This window comes from Sebastes fasciatus, chromosome 10 (genome assembly GCF_043250625.1).
Source record: "Sebastes fasciatus isolate fSebFas1 chromosome 10, fSebFas1.pri, whole genome shotgun sequence".
Classification (NCBI taxonomy): Eukaryota; Metazoa; Chordata; class Actinopteri; order Perciformes; family Sebastidae; genus Sebastes; species Sebastes fasciatus.
In genome coordinates this window covers 17,210,137-17,236,346 of record NC_133804.1, presented here as the reverse complement: position 1 = coordinate 17,236,346, position 26,210 = coordinate 17,210,137, and the positions used below count along the sequence as shown (strand labels likewise).

General features: G+C 39.7%; 2 protein-coding genes and 15 non-coding genes across 21 annotated transcripts in view; 1 reads left to right on the top strand and 16 right to left on the bottom strand.

Moving 5' to 3' along the window:
• The first annotated feature begins 1,411 nt into the window (after positions 1-1,411).
• fermt3b (FERM domain containing kindlin 3b) lies at positions 1,412-22,677 on the top strand. Of its 2 annotated transcripts, none has more exons than XM_074648615.1 (15): positions 1,412-1,569; positions 3,200-3,339; positions 9,000-9,233; positions 14,993-15,109; positions 15,618-15,786; positions 16,512-16,614; positions 16,726-16,833; positions 17,516-17,650; positions 18,373-18,419; positions 18,617-18,741; positions 19,905-20,011; positions 20,128-20,349; positions 20,608-20,732; positions 21,347-21,488; positions 21,909-22,677. In XM_074648615.1, exons 2-15 carry the CDS (start codon positions 3,216-3,218, stop codon positions 22,086-22,088), a joined length of 1,938 nt encoding a protein of 645 aa, XP_074504716.1. In that variant the 5' UTR covers positions 1,412-1,569; positions 3,200-3,215; the 3' UTR covers positions 22,089-22,677. The 2 variants fall into 2 exon arrangements, with proteins under 2 accessions (XP_074504716.1, XP_074504717.1); XM_074648616.1 differs by having other exon boundaries at positions 1,472-1,626.
• On the bottom strand, positions 4,783-4,854 carry trnaw-cca (transfer RNA tryptophan (anticodon CCA)). Its single transcript has one exon. It is a non-coding gene; the product is annotated as a tRNA-Trp (tRNA).
• trnaw-cca (transfer RNA tryptophan (anticodon CCA)) lies at positions 6,628-6,699 on the bottom strand. Its single transcript has one exon. It is a non-coding gene; the product is annotated as a tRNA-Trp (tRNA).
• trnaw-cca (transfer RNA tryptophan (anticodon CCA)) lies at positions 9,581-9,652 on the bottom strand. Its single transcript has one exon. It is a non-coding gene; the product is annotated as a tRNA-Trp (tRNA).
• On the bottom strand, positions 10,135-10,206 carry trnaw-cca (transfer RNA tryptophan (anticodon CCA)). Its single transcript has one exon. It is a non-coding gene; the product is annotated as a tRNA-Trp (tRNA).
• Positions 10,690-10,761, bottom strand: trnaw-cca (transfer RNA tryptophan (anticodon CCA)). Its single transcript has one exon. It is a non-coding gene; the product is annotated as a tRNA-Trp (tRNA).
• trnaw-cca (transfer RNA tryptophan (anticodon CCA)) lies at positions 11,039-11,110 on the bottom strand. The gene has a single exon. It is a non-coding gene; the product is annotated as a tRNA-Trp (tRNA).
• Positions 11,372-11,443, bottom strand: trnaw-cca (transfer RNA tryptophan (anticodon CCA)). The gene has a single exon. It is a non-coding gene; the product is annotated as a tRNA-Trp (tRNA).
• Positions 11,981-12,052, bottom strand: trnaw-cca (transfer RNA tryptophan (anticodon CCA)). Its single transcript has one exon. It is a non-coding gene; the product is annotated as a tRNA-Trp (tRNA).
• On the bottom strand, positions 12,233-12,304 carry trnaw-cca (transfer RNA tryptophan (anticodon CCA)). The gene has a single exon. It is a non-coding gene; the product is annotated as a tRNA-Trp (tRNA).
• On the bottom strand, positions 12,789-12,860 carry trnaw-cca (transfer RNA tryptophan (anticodon CCA)). The gene has a single exon. It is a non-coding gene; the product is annotated as a tRNA-Trp (tRNA).
• On the bottom strand, positions 13,139-13,210 carry trnaw-cca (transfer RNA tryptophan (anticodon CCA)). The gene has a single exon. It is a non-coding gene; the product is annotated as a tRNA-Trp (tRNA).
• Positions 13,462-13,533, bottom strand: trnaw-cca (transfer RNA tryptophan (anticodon CCA)). Its single transcript has one exon. It is a non-coding gene; the product is annotated as a tRNA-Trp (tRNA).
• trnaw-cca (transfer RNA tryptophan (anticodon CCA)) lies at positions 13,815-13,886 on the bottom strand. The gene has a single exon. It is a non-coding gene; the product is annotated as a tRNA-Trp (tRNA).
• trnaw-cca (transfer RNA tryptophan (anticodon CCA)) lies at positions 14,058-14,129 on the bottom strand. Its single transcript has one exon. It is a non-coding gene; the product is annotated as a tRNA-Trp (tRNA).
• Positions 14,499-14,570, bottom strand: trnaw-cca (transfer RNA tryptophan (anticodon CCA)). Its single transcript has one exon. It is a non-coding gene; the product is annotated as a tRNA-Trp (tRNA).
• The window catches only part of trpt1 (tRNA phosphotransferase 1), an 8,357-nt gene continuing 4,772 nt past the window's right edge, over positions 22,626-26,210 (bottom strand). For 3 of the 4 annotated variants that reach the window (XM_074648632.1, XM_074648633.1, XM_074648631.1), the window contains exons 4-7: positions 25,616-25,793; positions 24,679-24,735; positions 24,478-24,588; positions 22,626-24,370 (exon numbers count right to left, since the gene is read on the bottom strand). In XM_074648632.1, the coding sequence (XP_074504733.1) occupies positions 24,348-24,370; positions 24,478-24,588; positions 24,679-24,735; positions 25,616-25,793 (369 nt within the window). In that variant the 3' untranslated portion in view covers positions 22,626-24,347. The remainder of the gene's footprint in view (positions 24,371-24,477; positions 24,589-24,678; positions 24,736-25,615; positions 25,794-26,210) is intronic. The other variant, XR_012595588.1, reaches the window with a different exon arrangement.

The following is a 26,210-nucleotide window of genomic DNA, read 5'->3' as shown; positions in this document are numbered from 1 at the left end:
CATGTAAAATTATGGTATTCTGGAAATTAGAAGGTTTAGTATAATTATATTGAATAATTTAAGTGATATATGTGCACAATTACTTATCATAGGTCAAAACAGCGCGGAATTTTGGCTGAATTATAAAAAGGCAGAAGTGGTAAAATGAAGAGCCGTTTGGGAGCCGAAAGAGCCGGATCTTCTTGGTGAGCTGAGCCAAATGATCTGGCTCACTAAAAAGAGCCGGACTTCCCATCATCAGATGAAGCCGAAGCCAACGACTACAAGTTTACGCCTCCTTCAAAGACTGTCGGAAATATTGGAATTACAAGATGAGGGCTCATCTGCCAACCGAAAGAGCTAGTAAATACAGCAGTTGTAACAAGGAGAGTTTGCTCAGACTTGCATTGTTTGGGCATTGCAAGAGCAGACACACTGTACTTGATTTCACATATAGCCTACATATCACGTAATTTCATTTGGTTGAAGGATAGTGTGGTTAGTTTTCATATGCAGATTGTTTTTGCCCAATCATAACACCACGAAAACATACCCCCCCTGAAGGCAACATTATTCTATGGCCTGCTGCCCCCTAGAGGATGGTACAGCTGAATGACAGAAACATTTGGTCTAGTTCATTATTTAAAGGTAGAATTATTTTTCCCCAAAACAAACCAGAGAGCTAATTAATCAGTGGCGACATTAAGATATAATTTTCCACTTGTGCAATTTTGTTAATAGTCTGTTTATTGTTAATACTATATATACTGCTCCTATTTTTATACTTCCTTCTATTTAAATGGTTCATATTTTGTTACTCTTTTTTTAGCTCTTTTTTTTTACTGTGTAAGCTGATGCATCTTGTTTTTTGCACTATCCCCTTTGCTGCTGTACACTGCAAATTTCCCCACTGCAGGACTAATAAAGGAATATCTTATTTTATCTTATCTTAAAATAATCTGGACTTGTTCCATAGACAGGAGGTTTATGTGTAGCTGTTTTAAATTAACCAAATTATTATTACTATTAGGCTGTGCTGTATAGTAGAGCATTAAACCTGCTGTCACTTTAAGAAGGAAATTACAAGTTAATAGGCGCTCATAACTAAGCCTTTGCCTATTCACACTTTACTTTGCATCTGACACGTCAACAAAAGCTGCAACTAAAATTTTGCATCCTTGACTCTCAACCTAACACCACGCATTCATTACTGATCTTTCAACACACAAATTATGATCACTAATTAATGTATTGTAGGGAGAAGAAATAAAAAGACAGGAGAAGGATATGGATAATGTGTTGTCTGTCCATTTAATATCTCATATCCAGCCTCTCACATAGGCTGTACACACACACACACATACATAGCCTTATATGCATCACTCAGTCTGTCACTCAAAACTTGAACCCTTTTCACATTTCCGCCTGGCGGAAACTGACAAAAAAAGGAACAACCTTTCTCGACAGAAGTGACACAAGCAGGCGCAGACAAAAGCTACACAAGACCACAACCGGCCCAGCCCGAGAGAGGAGAAACTGCTGCACATTTTCACAGAAAACCTGGGAAACTTCTTCAGAGATCTGACAGAGGTACAAAGATCCCCCCCAGTTTCCATTTCTGAAAACCTTGGACAGAGGAGACTGACGGTATTGTCTTTCAAAGTGTGTGTGTGTGTGTGTGTGTGTGTGTGTGTGTGTGTGATGTGAGAGAAAGGGAGAAAGTATGAGGACAGAGAGAGCGTTAAGGCAGCATGTGAGCGTGTGAGGCTTCTGTATTAAATATACAGATGTGGGGTCATTTATGAGGTCACATCACTCGACGAAGTATAATGTAAGATGTGAACTGTTCACAGATCAGAACTTATATTCAGAAACAGGCAGATAAAAAAAGTTTAGGCCTCAAGGAGTGCCGGCATGTCATCTAGTCATTGTTATGCCAATGTCTGTGTTATTAGACTTTGAAAATACAGAGGCAAAGACACATGTTTTAAGCCTTAAATGTAATATATTTAAGGTGGGCTTACACATGCAGTGGGTCTCTGTGTTGGTACTTGATGAACTTCTCCCCTAGGGCGGGTCAGAAAGCGGAAGTGTGTGACCCTGGTGATAGATAGAAACAGGAAGTGCTCATCAAACTGGACATGTTGCCAGAATCACACATCCAGTGTGTTTGTGTGTTACTCAGTATCATGTGATATTGAACCATGAGTTAAAGTCTTTTTTTCTCACAGTTGATTGGCTGAAGTATGATTGACAGGTCATTTATCCTCTCTAATATCTGAAATATTCTGTAAAACTCGAAGCAGGATTTTTATTATCAAATCTACCCTGTTCTGTCACACGTTTTGAAAGTGGAGTTACAGATTTTCACTGCAGTTTTATGCTTCTTAAAAAAATAATTATCCATCCATCCATCTGCAACCGCTTATCCCGTTAGGGGTCGCGGGGGGGCTGGAGCCGATCCCAGCCGACATTGGGCGAAGGCAGGGTACACCCTGGACAGGTCGCCAGTCCATCGCAGGGCTGACACATAGAGACAGACAACCATTCACGTTCACAGTCACACCTACGGGCAATTTTAGAGTCCACAATTAACCTAACCTGCATGTCTTTGGACTGTGGGAGGAAACCCAAAAAATAATTATAAATTTAATAATTTTTATGCGCTGATGTGAAATATTGCAGAACACACTGATATGTAGTAGAACTGAAATTGCCTTTCATTTTTGCATGTAATGTGATTCTGAAATGGGATCTTGTTTTAGAGAGTTTTTAAATGTTTTCTTCAGGCATTTTAACAAATTATTAATGCATCAAAGTGCATAATTTCTCACTTGTGACATATGTCGGTCCCTAAAATAATAATTGCTAAAACACTCAATTATTGAGTGATATATCTGAGAATTTTTCATGTCAGACCTGAAGAAATGGTGATGGTAGTTTAATCAAGGTGGTGGAAAAACAGATGAAAGAGTCACTGATTAATTATAAGTCATCTTCTTCTTGTCCTTGACTGCTTTTGTCTGAGCTGTCACACATTTATGCTAAACAAAAACACATAAAATGACATTTGTCACACATAATGAATCATTTAAAGAGCATTTGCTGAGCAGCTTTTCATAACAAGTGGTTATCAGTTTGACAGTGTTACTAAATCTATCAGTCACTCTCTCCCATGTTTGTCTTTCCTGCTTTCTTCTTGTCTGCTCTGCTCTGCCAGACCTCTCTCTCCCAGTATGGCGTCGTGGGATCTGTCAGTCACAGTGGACGACCTGGGGTCGGACGCGCCACCTGTCACCCTCAGCGTGGCCTCTGACCTCCACGTCGGAGGGGTCATCCTGATGCTGGTGGAAAAGACACGTAGGTCACTGTCTGTCTGTCTGTCCGTCTGTGTTTGTGTCAATCTTTCTCTCAGACTAAAAATAGTTACATCATTTGAATGGACACGCAAGAATTCACACACAGTGTATAGGTAACACTAACAGGATTTCACAGTACATCCTGCATGCATTAAAGGTCACATATTGTAAAAAGTGGGATTTTCAGTTCTTTTACGTTATAAAGCAGGTTAAAGTGCTATATAAATACTGTTAAACTATCAAAACGCTCAATGTATGGAGAAATACACACACCCTATATTCAGAAATTGCGCGTTTGAAACAAGCCGTTAGGATTTCTGTCCATTTCTGATATAACAGGTGTACAAATATACAATATTTAGATCATTACACGGTTTTAAATGTAAATATTCTAAATGTGTCCCAGTTTATTTCCTGTTACAGTGTATGTAAATAACATTAGCTGACAGGAAGTAAACGTGGACCCAAACTATTGCCTAGCAACGCAATTCCGTTGCAATTCCGTTGAAATGCACTAAAAACGGAGCGTTTTAGACAGAGGGTAAATACAGGTATATTCAAGCAGACAGTGCGAGGTAAATAATGTGTTTTTGGACCATTACAGCATGTAAACATGTTCTTGTAGAAACACAAAATACAAGTATGAACCTGAAAATGAGCATGATATGGGAACTTTAAATCATCATTCATGCATCAGTTAAGTAACATATACACTATACTCTGTTTGCCCAGAATGTGCTTTTAATAATTTTTCTTTAAGGATCTAGTTATACCTTTTTATACCAAGCTATAACCATCCTCAGCATAAACATGCTGTCCTATCCTGACTTTTTGCATAACCTACATGTCATTACTTTCTGTTATTAAACTAAGTTCTGATCTTGAAATGTACACGACAAGCGAATGTACCTGATAAGTCTTAATTTTCAAAATGAAATGCTGTTGGCGAATCTTATCCAATAAGTCTGTCCATATAGTATTTGAAATTTTTAATGGTTTAAAATGTTTTCATAGCTACAAAACGAGCCAAAAGCACTTGACAATACATATCACAGACATTTAAAAGGTTTACTTCCTTATTCCTTCCTTCCACTACTGTTTTATTTTTAAATTGCTGGTATTTGGTAATCAGGTTTCTTCCCGCTAAACGGGGAGTTTTTCCTGGCCACAGTGCGCTTGGTGGGATCTCTTGTTGGGTATCTAAACTATGGTGTACGGTCTAAGACCTGCTCTATATATAAAGCGTCTCAAGATAACTTCTGTTATGATTTGACGCTATATAAAAATAGATTGAATTGAATTTGTTTCAAACTCAGTTTAATTGTTAGTTGAATCACCTTATTATTTAATAACAGAGGCCACTCTCCAGTTCTTGAGGTGAGAAAACCTTCAAAGTTACAGTATAACTCTTTAATTTCCGACCAGTTTCAGGAACAGAAATATTTGACCCTGACGTGATTTGAACACGCAACCTTCTGATCTGGAGTCAGACGCGCTACCGTTGCGCCACAGAGTCTAGTAATAAGTGGAAGGACCAATATAAACTGGAGGTGGTTTCCGGCAAGTCCACATCCACACACATTCAGTATTTAACAAGTGTAGAAATGTAAAACATTTAGGTTTAACAGGCAGCCAGACTACGTTTTGGGGGTAACATTTATTAGTGATCATCACTAATCATAACGTTTGTCCTGGTGTCCGGTAGTAGCAACAAAGAGTAGAAGCAAAAGATGCAACTCCTGTGTTTTTTTGACAACAGCCGCTGCCGCCATTTTGGACTGAAAAAGCCTTTTATATTTATAATATTGTATTGTTCAACACAGAGCGCCAGTCTGTCCACTGTGATGAACAAGACAACCCCCAAACTGTCAAAGTAACGGACTGTAGATAGATAGATAGATAGATAGATAGATAGATAGATAGATAGATAGATAGATAGATAGTAACTTTATTGATCGGGAGGGAAATTCAAGTTTCCAGCATCACAGTTCAATAGTGCAAAACATGTGATAAAAAGGCAGTAAAAAAGTGAGTAGTGAAAAGTAAAAAGTACAAAAAAATATACCAGATATAAAAATACAAGGAGATGAAGAAAACTGTTAAAACTGAATATAGTGCAGGGTAACAGCTGTGATACACGACTATTAAAAAAGAGAATATAGTGCAAAAAGTGATATAGTGCTGAATAATATGAGATATACAGTAGAGACCAGGGGATAAAGAAATGTCAAATATGGAATGTAATGTGGGATGAGAACTGAAGTACAGAGTTTTTAAAAAATTTTACTAAAGTACAGAATAAAGCTGTACATTTATTGATATAATAAAGTAAAAAACAGTCTATAAATGTGCAGAGTAGAGCTGTTGGTGGTGTGCAGAATTAATAAAGTAGCTTAGTCTATGAAAGTGCACTGTGTGCATTATTATCTGTCCTGCAGACGTCCTCCTTTGTCCCCCCCACGCCTCCCTAGAGAGGTGTTGTACAGTTTGATGGCTCGGAGGACAAAGGATTTGATAATGTAATGTAGGCTACTGTAATATAATGGCTAATCCTTTAAACTAGCTACTCATCACTAAAAAGTTAATCACATTAAGTAGCCTATATATATATATATATATATCCCTCCAACCCAGGAAGAAAAAAAAACATTAACAAAAAAGGAAGAAAGATCTAAATTAACATAATTTAAAAATACAATAAAAGTTAAACAACAATGAGAAGTACACAAAATGTGCAGAAAAACCTAACCAAACAGTGGAAAACAATCCAATAAAAACAATGAAATACATACAAAAAACAGTACAGAAAAAAAGAAAATATATTTAAACATATCCAAAGATAATTAGACATCATGAATTAAATGTGATGATAATTTCCTTTTAAAATCTGCTAAGGATAACGAGCTGTTGATAACATGAATTTTGGTGTTCCATATTTGTACACCACGATATCTGAGGGAGTACTGGCCATGTCCAGGTGAAGATGATTAACCTGTCTAGTATTATGTGAATAAATTTGAAAATTAGATTTAAAGAAGTTGCTAAACGATGATAGTAAAGAAGAAGGCAAGAACATATATTTATATATAAACACACATATCTGATGAATATTTATGTCATAAACTGAAAGAATGGTCAGTTTCCTGAACAGTGTAACAGAGGCCTCTATTGTCTATGATTAAAGTAACATTATTGTTCAGTAACCACATAGAATGGATAGTTTACTTTAAAAGGCCTAAATGGCATATAAAATCATAATAACTTAGCTCTCATTAGCAAGAACAAACATTGACCCTGACGTGATTTGAACACGCAACCTTCTGATCTGGAGTCAGACGCGCTGCCGTTGCGCCACAGAGTCTGTGACACTTTGAAGTGAAACTGGTCCTCTAAGTATCTATTACTGGTGGTGGGATAGCAGGGTGAGTTGATAATACAGTATTTAGAGCCAGTAAAACAATGTATGTTTACATGTCCAGTGGTTAGGAATTCCCCTGAGGTCAGTCTGTGGACTGCAAGAGAGAGAGAGAGATGTAAAGTGTCTCCTTTGACTGTTAATGGTGGTTTATAAACCATGTTATAGGTACATTACCGCCATCTATTGGACTGGAGTGTGTAGCAGTAGATTGGCAGGGGGAAAAACTATATCTCTATATTGTTTCTGTTATTTAGTAGAAGATTGCGTACTTCCCATGATGTCTTTCTAAACTGATTCCCCAAAGTAATATTGTGTTTTTCCATCAAGTTTAGTGACAGGCTGCTGCTCCCCAAGTGCTCCACAGACAGACTCAGGAAATCCTTTGTCCCCCAAGCCATCAAACTGTACAACACCTCTTTAGGGAGGAGGACGGTCTGCAGGACAGATAATAATGTACACAGTGCACTTTCATAGACTAAGCTCAGGGAATGAAATTAGCACATGCAACCTGCAAAATATGGGGTAAATGTTGGCTGTGGCAGTAAGAATTTTAGGTCAGCTGCCACTCGGGATGTCACTATATCAGATTTTCACAACACAATTATTGTGGCCAATATTATTCATGATAATGGTATTATTCAGATATCTATAGAAAATTTGAAAAAAGAGCTACCAGTGAAATTCTTAGTTTATTGTGCGTTTTGTCTATTTTTTGACAAATTAATTTCAGTACACCCAAGTGTAGGGAGGTAGAGAGAGTTCATAACCATAACTGTATATATAAAATGATTTAAGAGGCGTTGAATTATTTATACAATATTATCATAGTTATTGTCAATACCTATATATCGTCTCACCCTATCTACCACCATGGCAGATAGGACAGCCTTATATTAAGAAATATTATTTTTAAAAGGCAATTCCTGAGTTAAAAATATATCAGGGTTTAGATTAAGGTTACATAATATATTCCATATTTCTAGTGTCTGGTACCACTGACTCAGTGTTTACTAATCTAAAGTGTTCTAGATTTCAGGAGTGGCAGACAAATAAATTGAGTGGCCGGTAGAAATGTTCAGTGACCTGCCACAGTGACACGTGAGGAAAAAACTTAATTTCCGACCCTGACTAAGCTACTTTTTTAATTCTGCACCCCACCAACAGCTCTACTCTGCACATTTATAGACTGTTTTTTACTGTATTATACCAATAATGTACAGCTTTATTCTGCACTTTAGTCCATTTTTAAAAAACTCTCTACCTCACTTTTCATCCCACATTATATTCCATATTTGACATTTCTTAATCCCCTGGTCTCTACTGTATATCTCCTATATTTTATTATTCAGCACGATATCACTTTTTGCACTATATTCACATTTTTAATAGTCGTGTATCTCAGTTGTTAACCTGCACTATATTCAGTTTTAACAGTTTTCTTCATCTCCTTGTATTTTTATATCTGGTATATTTTTTGTACTTTGTACTACTAACTTTCTTACTGCCTTTTTACTAACATGTTTTGCACTATGGAACTGTGATGCTGGAAACTTGAATTTCCCTCAGGATCAATACAGTTACTATCTATCTATCTATCTATCTATCTATCTATAGTATCTATCTAAGTAGTCCTGATATTAATTCCCATCTTTCATCATCATACAATCTATATCAGTACATGTTTGATAGTTTCCAGTTCATTCCAGTGTGTATAGTCCAGTAGGGTGCTTGCCTATTGCACATTAATAGAGTAAAACATTATTATAAAATATAAAATAATGATTTGATGAATAATTACCACCGCGCACATAGAATAAAAAATATTACAAAAATAATGATTTGAAAAATCATGATTTTTTTACTCTATGTACAGTGATAACTACCAACACTGCACATAAATAGAGTCAAAATATATTATAAAATGTATTGATTTAATCTTGTGATAAACTATAATTTGCAAAAAAATATTTCTTTTAATCGCAGGTTGAATGCCACAATAAAAAACAGCTGAAACGAAAAATGCCCTCGAGGGTCAAACAGGGGGCGTAACTAAAACCAGATTGACTTTTCTTGCTATTGAGTTTTGAGTTCTTGAGGTGAACAAATGTCTGAACATTGACAGAGAAAATAACTTTTATTATCAAGATGATAGCCAGAGACATCACACATCAGAGCTTGAAACTAAAGGATGTTAACTGTGTTTCAGAGTGCAGCAACATCTGTTTTGTGTCTGTCCTCTGCAGAGATAACACGTGATTGGTCAGACCATGCCTTGTGGTGGGAACAGAAGCAGAAGTGGCTGTTGCGAACAACCTGGACTCTGGATAAATATGGCATCCACGCTGACGCCCGGCTGGTCTTCGTGCCCCAACACAAGCCCCTGAAGCTGGGTCTGCCCAACGGCACTACCCTGAGGCTCCGAGCCAGCTTCTCCAGCCCCGTCTTCCAGACTGTGATGGGCGTCTGCAGGATGCTCAGTAAGTCTCAGCCTTATTTATTTGTTTATTTATTTTCTTCTTCCTGCTTTCATTTATTATTTATTTGTTTGTTTGTTTTTAATTCTTTCTTTCTTCTTTTGCCATCCCTTTCCTTCTTTCCTTTTTTATTTCCTTCCGTCTTTCACTCTCCCTCCCTTGTTCACTGCTGTTGTTTAGGCTACTCCATTTCTTTCTTCCTTAGTTCCTCCCTTCTTTCTTTCTTTTTTTCTTTCTCTCCGTATTTCCTTTCTTTCTGTTTTGTGTTCTCACTGCAATCGCTGACTGCGCATAAAACCATACCTTGTCTGACCATTGTCTATTAAACAGAGTTAGACAAACAGAATTATTGACCCTGACGTGATTTGAACACGCAACCTTCTGATCTGGAGTCAGACGCGCTACCGTTGCGCCACAGAGTCTGAAAAATTAAACACCAAACAGGTGACATCTCAAACACTGGAGGAGGTACAGCACATTGATTACAAAACATAGTAGTCAGTTTAATGGCCACACTCAAGTTATTGAGGTAAAAATATATATACATTTAAAATTGCTAGTCCAGTCATTTAATTGTCCTGTAACTCAGAGGCCGTTTTCCAGTTCTTGAGTTGAGAAAGTCTCCGGATTTGATCAAGGCCTATGGAAAGGAGGCTGGGTCACGGGCGGACATGGGTCTTGGGATATGGGGTATAACACATGCACAGTGTAACTGAAGCTGCGGTCCTGCGTTGCAATTGGCTCAATTTCAGCAAGTGCAGACCAGATTTTACTGCGCATGTGTTATACCCCCAAAGATATGACGCGTGACCCATCCTCCTTTTTATAGGCCTTGGATTTGATGAAAGAGACAACCCTATCCCATCTGACCATTGTCTATTAAACTGACGAGTATCAGAAATATTGACCCTGACGTGATTTGAACACGCAACCTTCTGATCTGGAGTCAGACGCGCTACCGTTGCGCCACAGAGTCTGAAAACTGATACACTAAACAGGTGACAAGTCAAACACAGGAGGAGGTACAGTACATTGATTACAAAACATAGTAGTCAGTTTAATGGCCACGTTCAAGTTTTTGAGGTAAAAAATATATATATATTTAAAATTGCTAGTCCAGTCATTTTATTGTCCAGTAACTCAGAGGACGTTTTCCAGTTCTTGAGTTGAGAAAGTCTCCGGATTTGATCAAGGCCTATGGAAAGGAGGCTGGGTCACGGGCGGACATGGGTCTTGGGATATGGGGTATAACACATGCACAGTGTAACTGAAGCTGCGGTCGTGTGTTGCAATTGGCTCAATTTCGGCGAGTGCAGGCCAGATTTTACTGCGCATGTGTTATACCCCCAAAGATATGACGCATGACCCATCCTCCTTTTTATAGGCCTTGGATTTGATGAAAGAGACAACCCTATCCCATCTGACCATTGTCTATTAAACTGACGAGTATCAGAAATATTGACCCTGACGTGATTTGAACACGCAACCTTCTGATCTGGAGTCAGACGCGCTACCGTTGCGCCACAGAGTCTGACAACTGAAACACCAAACAGGTGACATGTCAAACACTGGAGGAGGTACAGTACATTGATTACAAAACATAGTAGTCAATTTAATGGCCACGTTCAAGTTTTTGAGGTAAAAAATATATATATATTTAAAATTGCTAGTCCAGTCATATTATTGTCCAGTAACTCAGAGGCCATTTTCCAGTTCTTGAGTTGAGAAAGTCTCCGGATTTGATGCAAGAGACAACCATATACTGTCTGACCATCGTCTATTAAACAGAGATTGAGGAACAGAATATTTGACCCTGACGTGATTTGAACACTCAACCTTCTGATCTGGAGTCAGACGCGCTACCGTTGCGCCACAGAGTCTGAGTACTTGTGTATGAACCAGGGAGAACTCAAACATTGAAGGAGTTTAATGGCCACTGTCAAGTTATTGACGTGAAAAAGTTATTTAAATTTGCTATTAATTATTTCAGTTTAATTGCTAGTCCAGTCATTTTTATTGTCCCATAATCCAGGGGTCATTTACCAGATCTTGAGTTGAGAAAATCTCTGGATGTGATGAAAGAGACAACCATATCCTGTCTGACCATCGTCTATTAAATGGAGATTGAGGAACAGAAATATTGACCCTGACGTGATTTGAACACGCAACCTTCTGATCTGGAGTCAGACGCGCTACCGTTGCGCCACAGAGTCTGAAGACTAGTTTACCAAACTGGTGACAAATCAAACACTAGAGGAGGTAAATTGATTAAAAGAAATTCTAGTAGTCAGTGTAATGGCCAGTTGAACAACTCTTGTTTACATGTCCAGTAATTCAGAGACAATTTTCCTTAGATGAAAGAGACAAACCTATCCCGTCTGACCATTGTCTATTAAACTGCTGAGTGTCAGAAATGTTGACATTGATGTGATTTGAACACGCAACCTTCTGATCTGGAGTCAGACATGCTACCGTTGCGCCACAGAGCCTGAGTGCTTGTGTATGAACCAGGGAGAAGTCAGACATTGGAGGAGTTTAATGGCCACTGTCAAGTTATTGAGGTGAAAAAATTTATTTAAATTTGCTAGTAATTATTTCAGTTTAATTGCTAGTCCAGTCATTTTATTGTCCCGTAATCCAGGGGCCATTTACCAGTTCTTGAGTTGAGAAAATCTCCAGCATTTGATGAACGAGACATCTCTATCCCGTCTGACCATCTTCTATTAAACAGAGTTAGACAACAGAAATGTTGACCCTGACGTGATTTGAACACGCAACCTTCTGATCTGGAGTCAGACGCGCTACCATTGCGCCACAGAGCCTGACAACTGAAACACCAAACAGGTAACAAGTCCAGAAGGAGGAGGTCTGGAGGAGGTAAATTGATTAAGATAAATTCTAGTAGTCAGTTGAACAATTCATGAGACCATTTTCCTTTGATGAAAGAGACAACCCTACCCCGTCTGACCATTGTCTATTAAACTGATCAGTATCAGAAATATTGACCCTGACGTGATTTGAACACGCAACCTTCTGATCTGGAGTCAGACGCGCTACCGTTGCGCCACAGAGTCTGAAACCTGAAACCCCAAACAGGTGACATCTCAAACACTGGAGGAGGTACAGCACATTGATTACAAAACATAGAAGTCAATTTAATGGCCACCTTATAGTTATTGAGGTAAAAATATATATATACATTCAAAATTGCTAGTCCAGTCATTTTATTGTCCAGTAACTCAGAGACCGTTTTCCAGTTCTTGAGTTGAGAAAGTCTCCGGATTTGATCAAGGCCTATGGAAAGGAGGCTGGGTCACGGGCGGACATGGGTCTTGGGATATGGGGTATAACACATGCACAGTGTAACTGAAGCTGCGGTCGTGTGTTGCAATTGGCTCAATTTCGGCGAGTGCAGGCCAGATTTTACTGCGCATGTGTTATACCCCCAAAGATATGACGCGTGACCCATCCTCCTTTTTATAGGCCTTGGATTTGATGAAAGAGACAACCCTATCCCATCTGACCATTGTCTATTAAACTGACGAGTATCAGAAATATTGACCCTGACGTGATTTGAACACGCAACCTTCTGATCTGGAGTCAGACGCGCTACCGTTGCGCCACAGAGTCTGAAAACTGATACAATAAACAGGTGACAAGTCAAACACAGGAGGAGGTACAGTACATTGATTACAAAACATAGTAGTCAGTTTAATGGCCACGTTCAAGTTATTGAGGTGAAAAAATATATATATATTTAAAATAGCTAGTCCAGTCATATTATTGTCCAGTAACTCAGAGGCCATTTTCCAGTTCTTGAGTTGAGAAAGTCTCCGGATTTGATGCAAGAGACAACCATATCCTGTCTGACCATCGTCTATTAAACAGAGATTGAGGAACAGAATATTTGACCCTGACATGATTTGAACACGCAACCTTCTGATCTGGAGTCAGACGCGCTACCGTTGCGCCACAGAGTCTGAATGCTTGCGTATGAAACCAGGGAGAAGTCAGACATTGGAGAGTTTAATGGTCACTGTCGAGTTATTGAGGTGAAAAAATTATTAAAATTTGCTAGTAATTATTTCAGTTTAATTGCTAGTTATTGTCCCGTAATCCAGGGGCCTTTTTCCAGTTCTTGAGTTGAGAAAATCTCCAGCCTTTGATGAACGAGAAAACCCTATCCTCTCTGACAATCTTCTATTAAACAGAGTTAGACAACCAGAAATATTGACCCTGACGTGATTTGAACACGTAACCTTCTGATCTGGAGTCAGACGCGCTACCGTTGCGCCACAGAGCCTGAAAACTGAAACACCAAACAGGTGACATGTCAAACACTAGAGGAGGTACAGCACATTAATTACAAAACATAGTAGTCAGTTTAATGGCCACCTTATAGTTATTGAGGTAAAAAATATATATATACATTTAAAATTGCTAGCCCAGTCATTTTATTGTCCAGCAACTCAGAGGCCATCTTCTCCAGTTCTTGAGTTGGGAAGGTCTCCGGATTTGATGAAAGAGACAACCCTATCCTGTCTGACCATCGTCTATTAAACAGAGATTGAGGAACAGAATATTTGACCCTGACGTGATTTGAACACGCAACCTTCTGATCTGGAGTCAGACGGGCTACCGTTGCGCCACAGAGTCTGAAAAATGAAACACCAAACAGGTGTCAAGTCAAACACTGGAGGAGGTAAATTGATTAAAATAAATTCTAGTAGTCAGTTGAACAATTCATGAAACCATTTTCCTTTGATGAAAGAGACAACCCTATCCCGTCTGACCATTGTCTATTAAACTGACAAGTATCAGAAATTTTGACCCTGACGTGATTTGAACACGCAACCTTCTGATCTGGAGTCAGACACGCTACCGTTGCGCCACAGAGTCTGAATGCTTTTGTATGAAACCAGGGAGAAGTCAGACATTGGAGAGTTTAATGGTCACTGTCGAGTTATTGAGGTGAAAAAAATATTAAAATTTGCCAGTAATTATTTCAGTTTAATTGCTAGTTATTGTCCCGTAATCCAGGGGCCATTTTCCAGTTCTTGAGTTGAGAAAATCTCCAGCCTTTGATGAACGAGAAAACCCTATCCTCTCTGACAATCTTCTATTAAACAGAATTAGACAACCAGAAATATTGACCCTGCCGTATTTCCTTTCTTCTGTTTTGTGTTCTCACTGCAATCGCTGACTGCGCATAAAACCATATCCTGTCTGACCATCGTCTATTAAAGAGAGTTAGACAAACAGAAATATTGACCCTGACGTGATTTGAACACGCAACCTTCTGATCTGGAGTCAGACGCGCTACCGTTGCGCCACAGAGCCTGAAAACTGAAACACGAAACAGGTGACATCTCAAACACTGGAGGAGGTACAGCACATTAATTACAAAACATAGTAGTCAGTTTAATGGCCAGTTTGGTGACCTCGTGTATTTTCAGCACAGTTCCTTCACCATCTTCTACCTGAGCGGAGGTCTACTCATCCAGAGTTAAATATACTAAAATGATCTGGAATCAGATGTTCTACCACAGAGTGATGGACACCCATCAGTTCATACAAACAACTCATTCACCTAAAACACTTCAAAAACACTTTAAATGTATGCTGTACAGTTTACTCAGCATGTACTGTTGGTCAGTGTGCCGTTCCCATAGTGATCAGGCTGTTCCCTCTCTACATGTTTATTTCTGTCAGTATTATAGCTGAGACATAGTCAGTCTGAAAACAGTCTGTTACCTCCACAGATATCCGTCACCCTGAGGAGCTCTCGTTCCTTCGGCCCGTTGAGGAGAAAAAAAAGAAGAAAGACAAAGACTCGGCTGGGGAGATCTACGACCTGACCGAGGTGCCCCTCTCCTCAGGTACACTCATCACACTTCATCCACACTGCAGGCTCTACATGCACATGCTTTATAACCGGTTGCTTAAGACTTAGAGTAGACGGAGAAGACTTCAAATCCTTGAAAAAAAACTGCCAAGATGAAAGAGTTTATTTCCTTACTTTAACTTATTTGTCACCAATACCATTTTTACAACTTTGTCTTTTCACTTCTCATTAATGCAAACCTCCTTTTACCAATGTACGATTAATACAAAAATGCTTTAATGTTTTGCAGTTCTTCAGCACAGTCAGTCAGATGAACTATATGTGGTAACAATAATCATCATTTCTAGAGTCTGACGATTTGTTTATTTGGGATGATGAATCATCCAAAGGTAGACCTGAAGCATGGTGGAGAAGTATAACCACTGAGTCTAAAATACACCAAATGGCAATTCTCATCTGAAAGGTTGCCTCATTATTAGAGAGGTCAGACTCTTTTCCTCCCTGGATAATGTGAGTGTAACCCCCCTACGCTTCCTCTGCAGTGTCCCGGCCCTGTCTCTATAACGGCATGCCTGCTCACTTTGCCGACTCGCCTGAGATGGAGGCCATCTACAAGATGCTGTCAGTCACCCAGCCTCCACCCGCCCCCGAGGTTGTAGCCAAGCAGTACCGCGCAGCCAGCGTGGTGGACAAGGCCCACATCAACGGCAGGTACGCCTTCACACACATTGGTATGGTAAACTTTTCCTTTATGTCCAACGACAGTCTATGGATACAAATACAGTATAATAACATCGTCGTTTTTAGGTTCTCCGTTGGTCACCCACAGAGGAACAATCTAAACTACAAGTTAGCTACCAGTCCTTTTTGAGTAATTATTGTCTGAATGAGAGCTGTTACATCCCGCTCACACATTGATTGGCTAATTTAAGACTTCTCAGGAAAATTAGAGCTTGTGCAGACCAATTACCCATGAGGCATGTTGTGTCAGTGGTTAGAGCTGCTGTCTCAAATTAGATCCTTTTCACAGCAGCCATTCTGATGTGTCACAGCAGGACGAAATACAGGTGTAATCAATAAAATTGATTATGGTCCCATTCTGTCAACAGAAATAAGTCAAATAGAAAATGCCTATACAAACATGTATTTAAGATATAGAATTTATGTATCATTCTTGGTTGTTTTGTTTTTTATTTGCTCATTTGTGATGTCGTACTTACAACATGTATTATTTAAATGTAATCTCTGAGGTAGTGATTTATTTATTCATGTTGGATTGTCAAGACAATAGCGCTCAGACACTGTGGGCGTTTTTCTGCTTGTGAATGTATGTTTGTGTTGGCCCGGCCTCCAAGGGATGAGGTATATACTGAATATAGATACACATATGTTACATATAAACTCATAAACATTTACTTATTGTCTTTCTCTCTCAGGTGGTTGGACTCATCCCGTTGTCTCATGCAGCAGGGCATCCAAGAAAATGACCGAGTCTGGCTTCGCTTCAAATACTTTGCCTTCTATGATATAGAACCTAAGGTGTGTGTGTGTACATGTTGTTTTTATAGATACAGTGTGTGTGTGTGTGTGTGTGTGTTTGGTTTTGCATTCCTCTCTTGATTTGACTCTTTTTCTCCTCTGGCCGTGCAGTATGATGTTGTGCGTCTGACCCAGCTGTATGAGCAGGCGCGCTGGGCCATCCTGCTGGAGGATATCGACTGCACCGAGGAGGAGATGATGTTGTTTGGAGCTCTGCAGGTAGAAAACACTTGATGCTGAAGGACAAATATGTCTGTCAAAGGGGGATGGAAACATTAAAAGCAGCAAGTTTAAAAAATACAGTAGAAGAAGTGGGCATTTCCCTCATAAAACTCATTAAATGTCAGATATTACAGTAATTCAAATGTTCCCATATCTATATGCAAATATTGTCAAAGACATATGACTTATTTATTTTGATTGACAGGTTAAATATAAAAATCTATCTTTTAATACACTTTTTATGAGTCCAATAAATGCATTTCTGGGCTAGAAACTCTGCATGTTTAACTCATCTGCATTTAAAAAGGTTGTTGACAAACCACATGTCAAAAAGCATCCAAACTTAGTCCGTCTTTAAATTTAGTCACTAAATTCCACTTAATCTAAACTACATTATTTGATAAATTAATACAGGAACACTTATAATCTGAGCCACAATACCGTGTTTGACAGTAAAACCATGAAAACTGGATCACATGATATTTATATATACACATATTAGCAGACCACATGAAATGAATCTCCCACTCGGTAGCTTTGGAAATAATAATCTTCCTTTTAGTCTTGATTTGTTCACCAAGAAAAGCTCCTATTCAAAAAACTACCAATCACACACAATTTGAGTTCTCCCTTAACATCCAGTACATATTTGAAAGTCTTTCTCTCTCCTCTCCTGTAGTACCACATCAGTAAGGTGTCTCAGTCGGAGCCCCAGATGGTGAGCTCCAATGCCGCCATGGACGACCTGGATTCTGCCCTGCAGTCCCTGGAGGTCAAGCTGGAGGGAGACGGCAGCTCCGCGTCCGAGATGCTGGTTAGACATGTTGGATGTACTCGTCTGTGTCACTATGGCTACGTTTCAAATCGCATACTTTTTCTTTTTACTTTTAGTACTGCAGCTGCCCTCACAAAGTACGTACTGTTGCATGCAGTATGCATACAAATGGGACATACTGTACTACTTTGTCATAACATTGAGCCTTGAACTTTGACCCTCTTTGCTCATATCTTCCGATAGCCAGAAAAGCATGCTGGCTTGCATACTGCAAAATACGACCAGATGTAGTAGGACATCCTGGTATTTTTGGCATACTGTATTTGACGTACTATCTATTGGGACATACTACATATTTTTCTGGCATACTAAATAGTATGGAAGTATGGATCGTGGAACGCACAGTGAGAGTCAGCTGCTGTCGGGATTATTAGGATGAAGTTGTCTCACCTTAATCCTGACAGTAGGACACTGACCCAACAAATTAATTCTTGTTAAAACCTCAACAGCAATTGTATCCTTTAAGACCTCATTATTTGAGAGTCAGAGATGTGAAGTACTCTATGTTACTGATGTAATGATTTTGACAGACTATAACTGTTTATAGGACTAACTCTTCTGCACTATACAGTTCTTTTGAAACGTGTCAAAACATACAGAAAGTAACAAAGATAATCCACAACATAATATAGTATATTTAATAAGAAGGCAGGAAAAGAGTATCATTTATCCACTGGAAAACATCTTTGTCTTTCATACAGGAATTCATGACGGCACCAGAACTCAACGACTATCTGAAGATATTCAGGTGAGATTCATTTTCCAACCACCCATCAGCATCAGCACAGCCTATATAACAGATGTGTGCCTCTTCTGTTTTAGATGTGATGCACTGAGTTAAAGTGGAGCACCAGTTTCCTGAAGAACAAAAACATATATTTGTTATTTTCCCATTTTGTAACTGATGTGAGTAGATGACTTGAGCGATGTGATTGTATGTTTCAGGCCAAAGAGGATGACTCTGAAGGGATATAAGCAGTACTGGTTCAAGTTCCAGGATACCTCCATCTCTTATTTCAAGAGCAAAGAGGAGAGCATCGGAGAGCCCATTCAACAGATTAACCTCAAAGGTACGCAATAGATTATTCTATTTTAAATTATTAGGATGTTTTTCTATGTCACCAACATAGACTTTATGTAAGAAGTGGACGTAGTCACCGTGACGTCACCCATTGGTTTGTGGACTGCCGTTTTGAAGCCTCTAATTTGGCATTATGTCCGTCGACATTTTTGGTTTTCCGGAACCAGAAGTGACACGAGAAGGTGGATCTAAGTACAACCTAACGCTGAATAAGACATTTTTAGGCGACCAAAAAGGTTGTAATTAACTTTCATAAACAGAAAAAACACTGTGAAAGGGTTAAAGTTCTAAGACGAAAACGTGGACAACTCTCAGACTGGACAACGCCGTGGTAGCGACCTGTCAATCACAAGGTAGCCACGCCCTAAAGCATCCCCTGCTTTATGGTCTATTTGACTCTAAATGGGACCATAATTTACTAAATGAACATCATGCTGTATTGAAGAAGACTTGAAACTAGCGATTGAGACCATAAACTCATGTTTACAATGTTTACTAAGGTAATAAATCAAGTGAGAAGTAGGCTCATTTTCTCATAGACTTCTATACAATTAGACTTCTTTTTGCAACCAGAGGAGAAAGTTTAAGGCACTTCCACGAATCCTTCACTTCTCAAACTCATAGGTTGCCCACTGGTCACCAATAATATACCATCAGTTATCACTAAGTATGTACGAATAAGTGGCAGATGAAGTAGCAGTCATACTTGTTTAATCCCCAGTGAAACATCGCTGCTTAGAAATGACCACATACAGTATAATGTCATGCTTACAACCCCAACACACACACACACAAACACAGAGCTTTCCATATATGGTAATAAGTGAGAGTGCTGCTCTCGAGTCTGTTTTCTTCCGCCGTCTGTGAGAAGTTAATGGAGTCGTGGTAATCCTAGATCAGTACTATAAGCCACTTAAGGGCTCCTCTTAAAAAAAACAAGATTCTGGGCTCAAAGAGGGAATGGAGCATTAATAAAAAGGAATATAACACTAATGCGGATGGCAACATAAATACAGTAAATGAACTGTAAGTGTGACTCAGCTGTAAACTCCAGATGCCATGGAAGTCTGACTCAGTGGTCTTGCTTTATTTCTGTGTCCAACCCATAAATTCCAGTATTGGGTGTTGGTTTGATATTTATCTTGCACACAGGATGTGAGGTGGCTCCGGACGTCAATGTGTCGGCACAGAAGTTCCTAATCAGACTCCTGATACCGGCGCCCGAGGGCATGAACGAGGTCTATCTGCGCTGTGAAAACGTGAGGACACACACACACACACACCTCCCCATCTCTGTACGTGACATCCTGTCATGTCCCCCACCTCTATCTTTGTCTCACCTCTCTGACCACAACCTCACTCTCTCGGCCTCCAGGAGCAGCAGTACGCTCAGTGGATGGCCGCGTGTCGACTGGCCTCAAAAGGCAAGACTCTGGCCGACAGCAGCTTCCAGAGCGAGATCCAGAGCATCCGCACCTTCCTGGCCATGCAAAAGACCAGCTCCGGTTCCCATGGCAACGCACCTGCCAACGATGAAAGCATCAATACTCACAGTCTGGTGTCGCCACGCTACCATAAGAAGTACAAACCCAAACAGGTACAGGAGAGGTGGAACAAGAATAAATATAGTAAATGTAATGGTCTCATGATATCAGGAGGCTGACACTGACCTCTCATTTATTGATCCTATACACAGTATGTGACATTTAGTAACACTAAAATGAATCATTTTTCTGAACAGCAGTACAGTGATTTTGCGCATTAGAGTTATCTGAACAGTTCTGCAGCCCACTTTGTGCTCAAGGCAGCAAAAATATAATTACATCTGCCCTTTACCCTGTGCCTGCTCCTCCAGCTGACCCCCCGCATCCTGGATGCATACCAGAACGTGGCTCAGCTCTCACTGACAGATGCAGTGTCGCGCTTCCTGCAGATCTGGCAAGCCCTGCCCGACTTTGGCCTCTCATACGTCGTCGTCAGGTGAAGTTTAAAGTTCAATTTGAAGCTTTTCAGAATTTGTTGAATGCCATTTAGCATCAATTCAAGACCATTTTGTCAACACCATACAAAGTGAGATCAAATTGAGGTATAACTGTTAAGTTAGTAATATGAAGATAAACATTTACGGGTTACACAACATAAATGTGGATATTACTGTTAAAGTTATGAGTCTCTTGAGAACTAAGCAGCACTCATTTGCAGTGGCGCTTTAAGAAAATACAGAAATCAAGATTGTACATCTGCACTTAAACATTCCACAGGCAGAAATTAAACAAGGTTTAAGTTCCTGTCAACAGACTGTAGCTATGCTTGTCACAGACCATAAGACAAGTCTCAATCAGACACAATTCTGCAGATGAATTGCTGATAGAAAGCTGGTTTGGGAAACGTTCTGAAACCAGCTTGCTGTGTGATGAGAGAAACAGGTAGTCCTTGCTCCCAGATTAATAGTATTGATTGTAATGGTGGAAAGCACAGAAGTGGTAGCCAAGTATGATCCAGCAAGCATTCAAGTCAGTGTCACAAAGTTTTGGAGGATTAAAGCTTGACTTTTGTCTTAGAGAAAAGAAGCTTAAGATGTTTATGCCCAACAGGTTTAAGGGCAGTCGGAAAGACGAGGTGCTGGGCATCGCTCCCAACCGTCTGATCCGTATCGACCTGGGCGTGGGTGATGTGGTGAAGACGTGGCGCTACAACAACATGAAGCAGTGGAACGTCAACTGGGACATACGACAGGTGACAATAATGCTTTCATTCACATTCTGCCCGAGAGAGCAGTCTGTAGGACCTCAAACTTGTACTGAATTACATAAAGAGACCTTTCAAAGTTTATTTAGTTCTTTTTCTGCTAAGCTTTCCCAGACGTGTTTCTAGTGCTTAAATCTTATCTAAAATCTATTTGTGATAACATAAGGAACATACATAACATAAGATAACATAAGGTCAAAACAGGAAGAAGAAAAAAAAACAAGCTATACACAAAATATTCCTCAAACTATGCAGCCAATGTAGGAGAGTGACCTCGTTAACATCACCCATAGAGAGTGTTACAGTTCCAAAGGAACCCCTAATATAATTGTATTTTGGCGCTGTCTGTTTTCATCTTAAAGGATTCTCGTATCTGCTCTTCTTTTACTTTGTTTCTGGCTCGTCCAGGTGGCCATAGAGTTTGAAGGCAACATCAACATCGCTTTTGGCTGCGTGACCGCCGACTGCAAAATCGTTCACGAGTTTATCGGAGGCTACATCTTCATGTCGACACGCAGCCGTGCGAAGAGCGACACGCTCAATGAGGAGCTTTTCCACAAGCTGACCGGCGGCCACGAAGCTCTCTAAGACTAAAACACACCAAAAAAATCCCACGTCTGTGTGTCTCAACAGTGGAAAACCATGTGGAACTGGATTTTATGTTCCATTCAGGCAACTACAATAACACCAGAACTGTACAACAAATGCACAAAATAAGATATCCTGTTCATGTAAATGTGTTATCCACCTTGTCACTCCATCATAGTTTTTATATAGTCTTTGTTCCACTAACACACACGCTGTCATAAGCTATCAGTGGACGGACATGTTCAGACAGTTCAAGACTCCGGCGCTCCTCACGCTGACTTTACTTCAGGATGGACTGCTGCTGGGCCAAACTGCTGGACATCAGGTCCAAGATCAGCCGGCTTGACACTCAAACTAACGGAAATATAAAATCAACTGTTGCATCAGCCAGCAGCAACTTTTCTGTTTTTGCCTCACAGTATTCAGACTTCCTGTCGCTCAGGAAAGCAAGCCTTGCTTTGTATATGTATTCTTACTGCCAGCAGCCACGTTATCACAGCCAAGAATCAACAGCAACCAGTAGAAAAAAACACGTGCCAATATGAAATGTTTTCCATTTATTCAAATAAATACAGCAATTCACTTTTCATTCTCTGTTTGTCTTCACTCCTTATGCTCGTGACATCTGTTGTTTCTTACACAGGAAGCTTCTAATCATTTATCTCCCCTCACATGCTGCGTGTGTGTCCATATCTTATAATAAACTGTTACAGCAGTCCGTTAAGTAAAACCACAGCGTCTGTATCCTCTGCTTTCCCAGACTTAGTCAAGTGACTAACCACATGTACAATATGTCTTCAAACGACATCTAAAAAGGCCCGGCTGGTTTTTGCCAGCACTCAGTGTGTCTGTTTATATATTTTCTAACAGCTTGGTGAAATTATCTTGGTAGTCAATGTGTGCCATAGTTTATTTAGCACTTACAATGCAATGGTGAAAACAAAGCCTCTATGCTTAGAAATAAATTGCCAGCATAAGTTGATTAAATTGTCATTTAACCTATTTGTGCCCAATGATTATATTTAGTATGATGAGGAAAAACGCCACAACCTTTGTTCAGATTGGTCAAAAGTCTTGAAATTTGGTACGTACATACTTTGGGCAAGTATCTAATAGTACAACTTCATAATTTTTAGATCACATGAAAAATTACAATTTTATTAACAGCCAAAGTCAGGATTTTTGAAAAATTTGGATAAACGCTAATGTGGGAGCCAAATTCTTCATTTCAGAATATGGTGAATTATATCTTTGCTGCACCATTAGATATTCAGTTTATTAAATTCTTTGTGCTTTAGTAAATAAGTTTATCACTATATTTAACTATGGAAATCCAATATGGAGTTTTGCCTGGGATTTCCCCTCTACCACTTCTATATTAGGGAGGGAGCCAGAGCTCCGATGGGCCCCAGGGAGAGCGGTAATATACGGTTTTTGACCGCACTTAACTGTCAGTCTATCAGCTTATTTAGAGAACCTTTTTTTTGTTTGTTTTGAATTATGAGGAAGCTATTGGGGCTGTTGTAGAAAATATACTTTGCTTTCAAATTAAATGTTGTTCATCGTTTAAACACGCTGGATCTCTGTAATATTTGTTTGGACCGCAATCTGAAGCGTGTCTAACTGCATGCATCACACCTGGAGCCTCAAGGCAAGTTTGGATTGCCTTTAAAGCTAACATTGTGTTTATTAAATTACACCACATATGTGTGCATATCTTTGATATTCAATTTGTTATGAGTTCATAGATACCAAATACTTGATTGAGCTCCTTGTAGTTTCTGAGATACAGCAATTTTCATACTATATACAGTATCTAGTATTGGGGCACATGACTACTGTTTTTTTCCTAAAATATATTGGAGCAAAAACAGTAGTCCCATGTGCCCAAAGACTAGATATAGTATGATAAAAAAACTCATTTGTGCTGAGGCAAGCCCAGAGAACAGCTCCACCAAAGGAAATTGAAAAATTTCAGTTGCGGGCACAAATGGGTTAAAAATAAATGAAGCTCCCCTAGAGCCGTCCTGATCCTTTCAATAAGGACACACAAATGGAAATTTTACCAATCTAGTCCCATTTAGGATGATTTCTGAGTGGATTTTCCTATTGCTGACCAAAATCACCTCACTAGGATGCTCCTGCCAGACAACAAGTGTTACCATGGGAACCAGGATCAGCATCAACCAACCATCGGATGTCAGCACAGTCAGATGAGTCCTGCTACGACCAATGACAGAACGGTATCCTCTGATGATGCTACTGCAGTGGAAGGATGCTCCCTGAAACACAGCACAAAAGGGACTTCAGTGAAGTAAACAGCCCTCAATACAAGTTAAAAGAATCTTAATTGAATGAATGAATGAATGAATGTGACCGTTTTTCTTACTTGTGGGTCTCAGGCTTAAGGCTCGGCTGAAGTATTTAGGGAGAAGTTTTCCCTCTGCGTCGCCTGCAGTCAGCAACACGCTGTTATCTGACCAGAAGAACTCAATGCCGTCTGTGCAGAATACACACGTAAAACACATGTGAACCTAAACATAGACTGAATCAAGTGTATTGGGTAGCAGTCATTAGTGGCTGAGCTTACCAGCGAGAGCTTTGGAGACATCAATATACACGGCGAGATCACAGTCTTTCCTCATACCTGGTGGGAAAGTGAATGATACTCATTTATCTAAATGTTCAGCTGACTTCTCTCTGTCGGTCGTGTCTAGAAGGTAACCTGCAAATTGCAAAATCTGATCTGAAATATGCAAAAACTCTCACGAGACTCTGCCGGACGACGTATCCTAACCTTAACTATTCAAGATCAACTATCTTGCGAGAGTTTCCCCAACTCGCGGGTTACCTTCTAGACACGACGAGAGCTGTGTATTGGCAAGAATCTGGTGATCATGATACAGGGGTAACGCTTCAATATATTGCGATATATTGCGATACTGTAAGCAAGGCAATATATTGCGATTTTTAAAATTTAATTTCAGGAAAAATGTCATAGCATAAAGAACACACCGGAAATAAACCATTTTAGAATAGGCAAAAATAACACATTTATACTGCATGCAAATGGTATTTGCACCAAACTGCATGTGATTATCATAAAGTGGGCTGTAAAGGAGAGACTCGTGGGTACCCATAGAACTCATTTTCATTCACATATCTTGAGGTCAGAGGTCAAGGGACCCCTGTGAAAATCACCATGCCTGTTTTTCCTCACCAAAATTTAGTGTCACTTTGGAGCATTATTTAGCATTCTTCTCAACAAGTTAATATGACATGCTTGATACTAATGGATTCATCAGGTTTTATAGTTTCATATGATGCCAGTAACTTCACTCTAGCTACAACCTCTGAAAGATCAAATAGCAGCCGGGTGCGACGGCGGGGCTGTCAGATTTTCAAGGGGTTAATTAAAAATTGATACAGCATTTTGGAGAATCGATACAGTATCGCGATACTCATGTGTATCGATATTTTCTTACACCCTTAGACACCTCTGTCAGACACACACACACACAGCTTACCACTAATGACGCCTTCCTCCCCTGGCAGGCCTGGTGCCAGATGGATGTGTGTCCTCCTCATACGGCTCAGGCCATGCTGTTGGATGGAGGTCCAGTTGCGGAGGTAGGAGCCATGAACGGCCTCAGCCGGGCAGTCTGGACAACCAGCCAGGACCGGTTTCAGCTCCAAATCCATTACCTGACCACAGCGATGCAACCAGTATTAACACAGCATTTACGTTTTTTTTCTTCTAATACACAAAAAACGAACCCGCTTGATAAGGAAAATCTGAGTGGGATGATAATTGTGTTGCAGGATTAAAATCCAAATCCAGTGAGGGTTTGTACATCTCAATATTTGTAACAAATGAGGGGAAATATACCATAGTCAAATAAACACAATCAAAGTTGAAGATGCATTTTAGCACCAGAGCTGGTGCTATTCCCCAGTGTTCTTCTTGTACCTTCACTTAACACTGACTTGAGGGGACTGAAATCATATTTTCCTTTTAGATTGATATGATTGTCAGAGGACTAACAGCATCTGTCATCCGAAAATTAGATTTACAGTTATATTTTGAAGGTGTAAATAGGTTTATTACATTTGTATGCACTC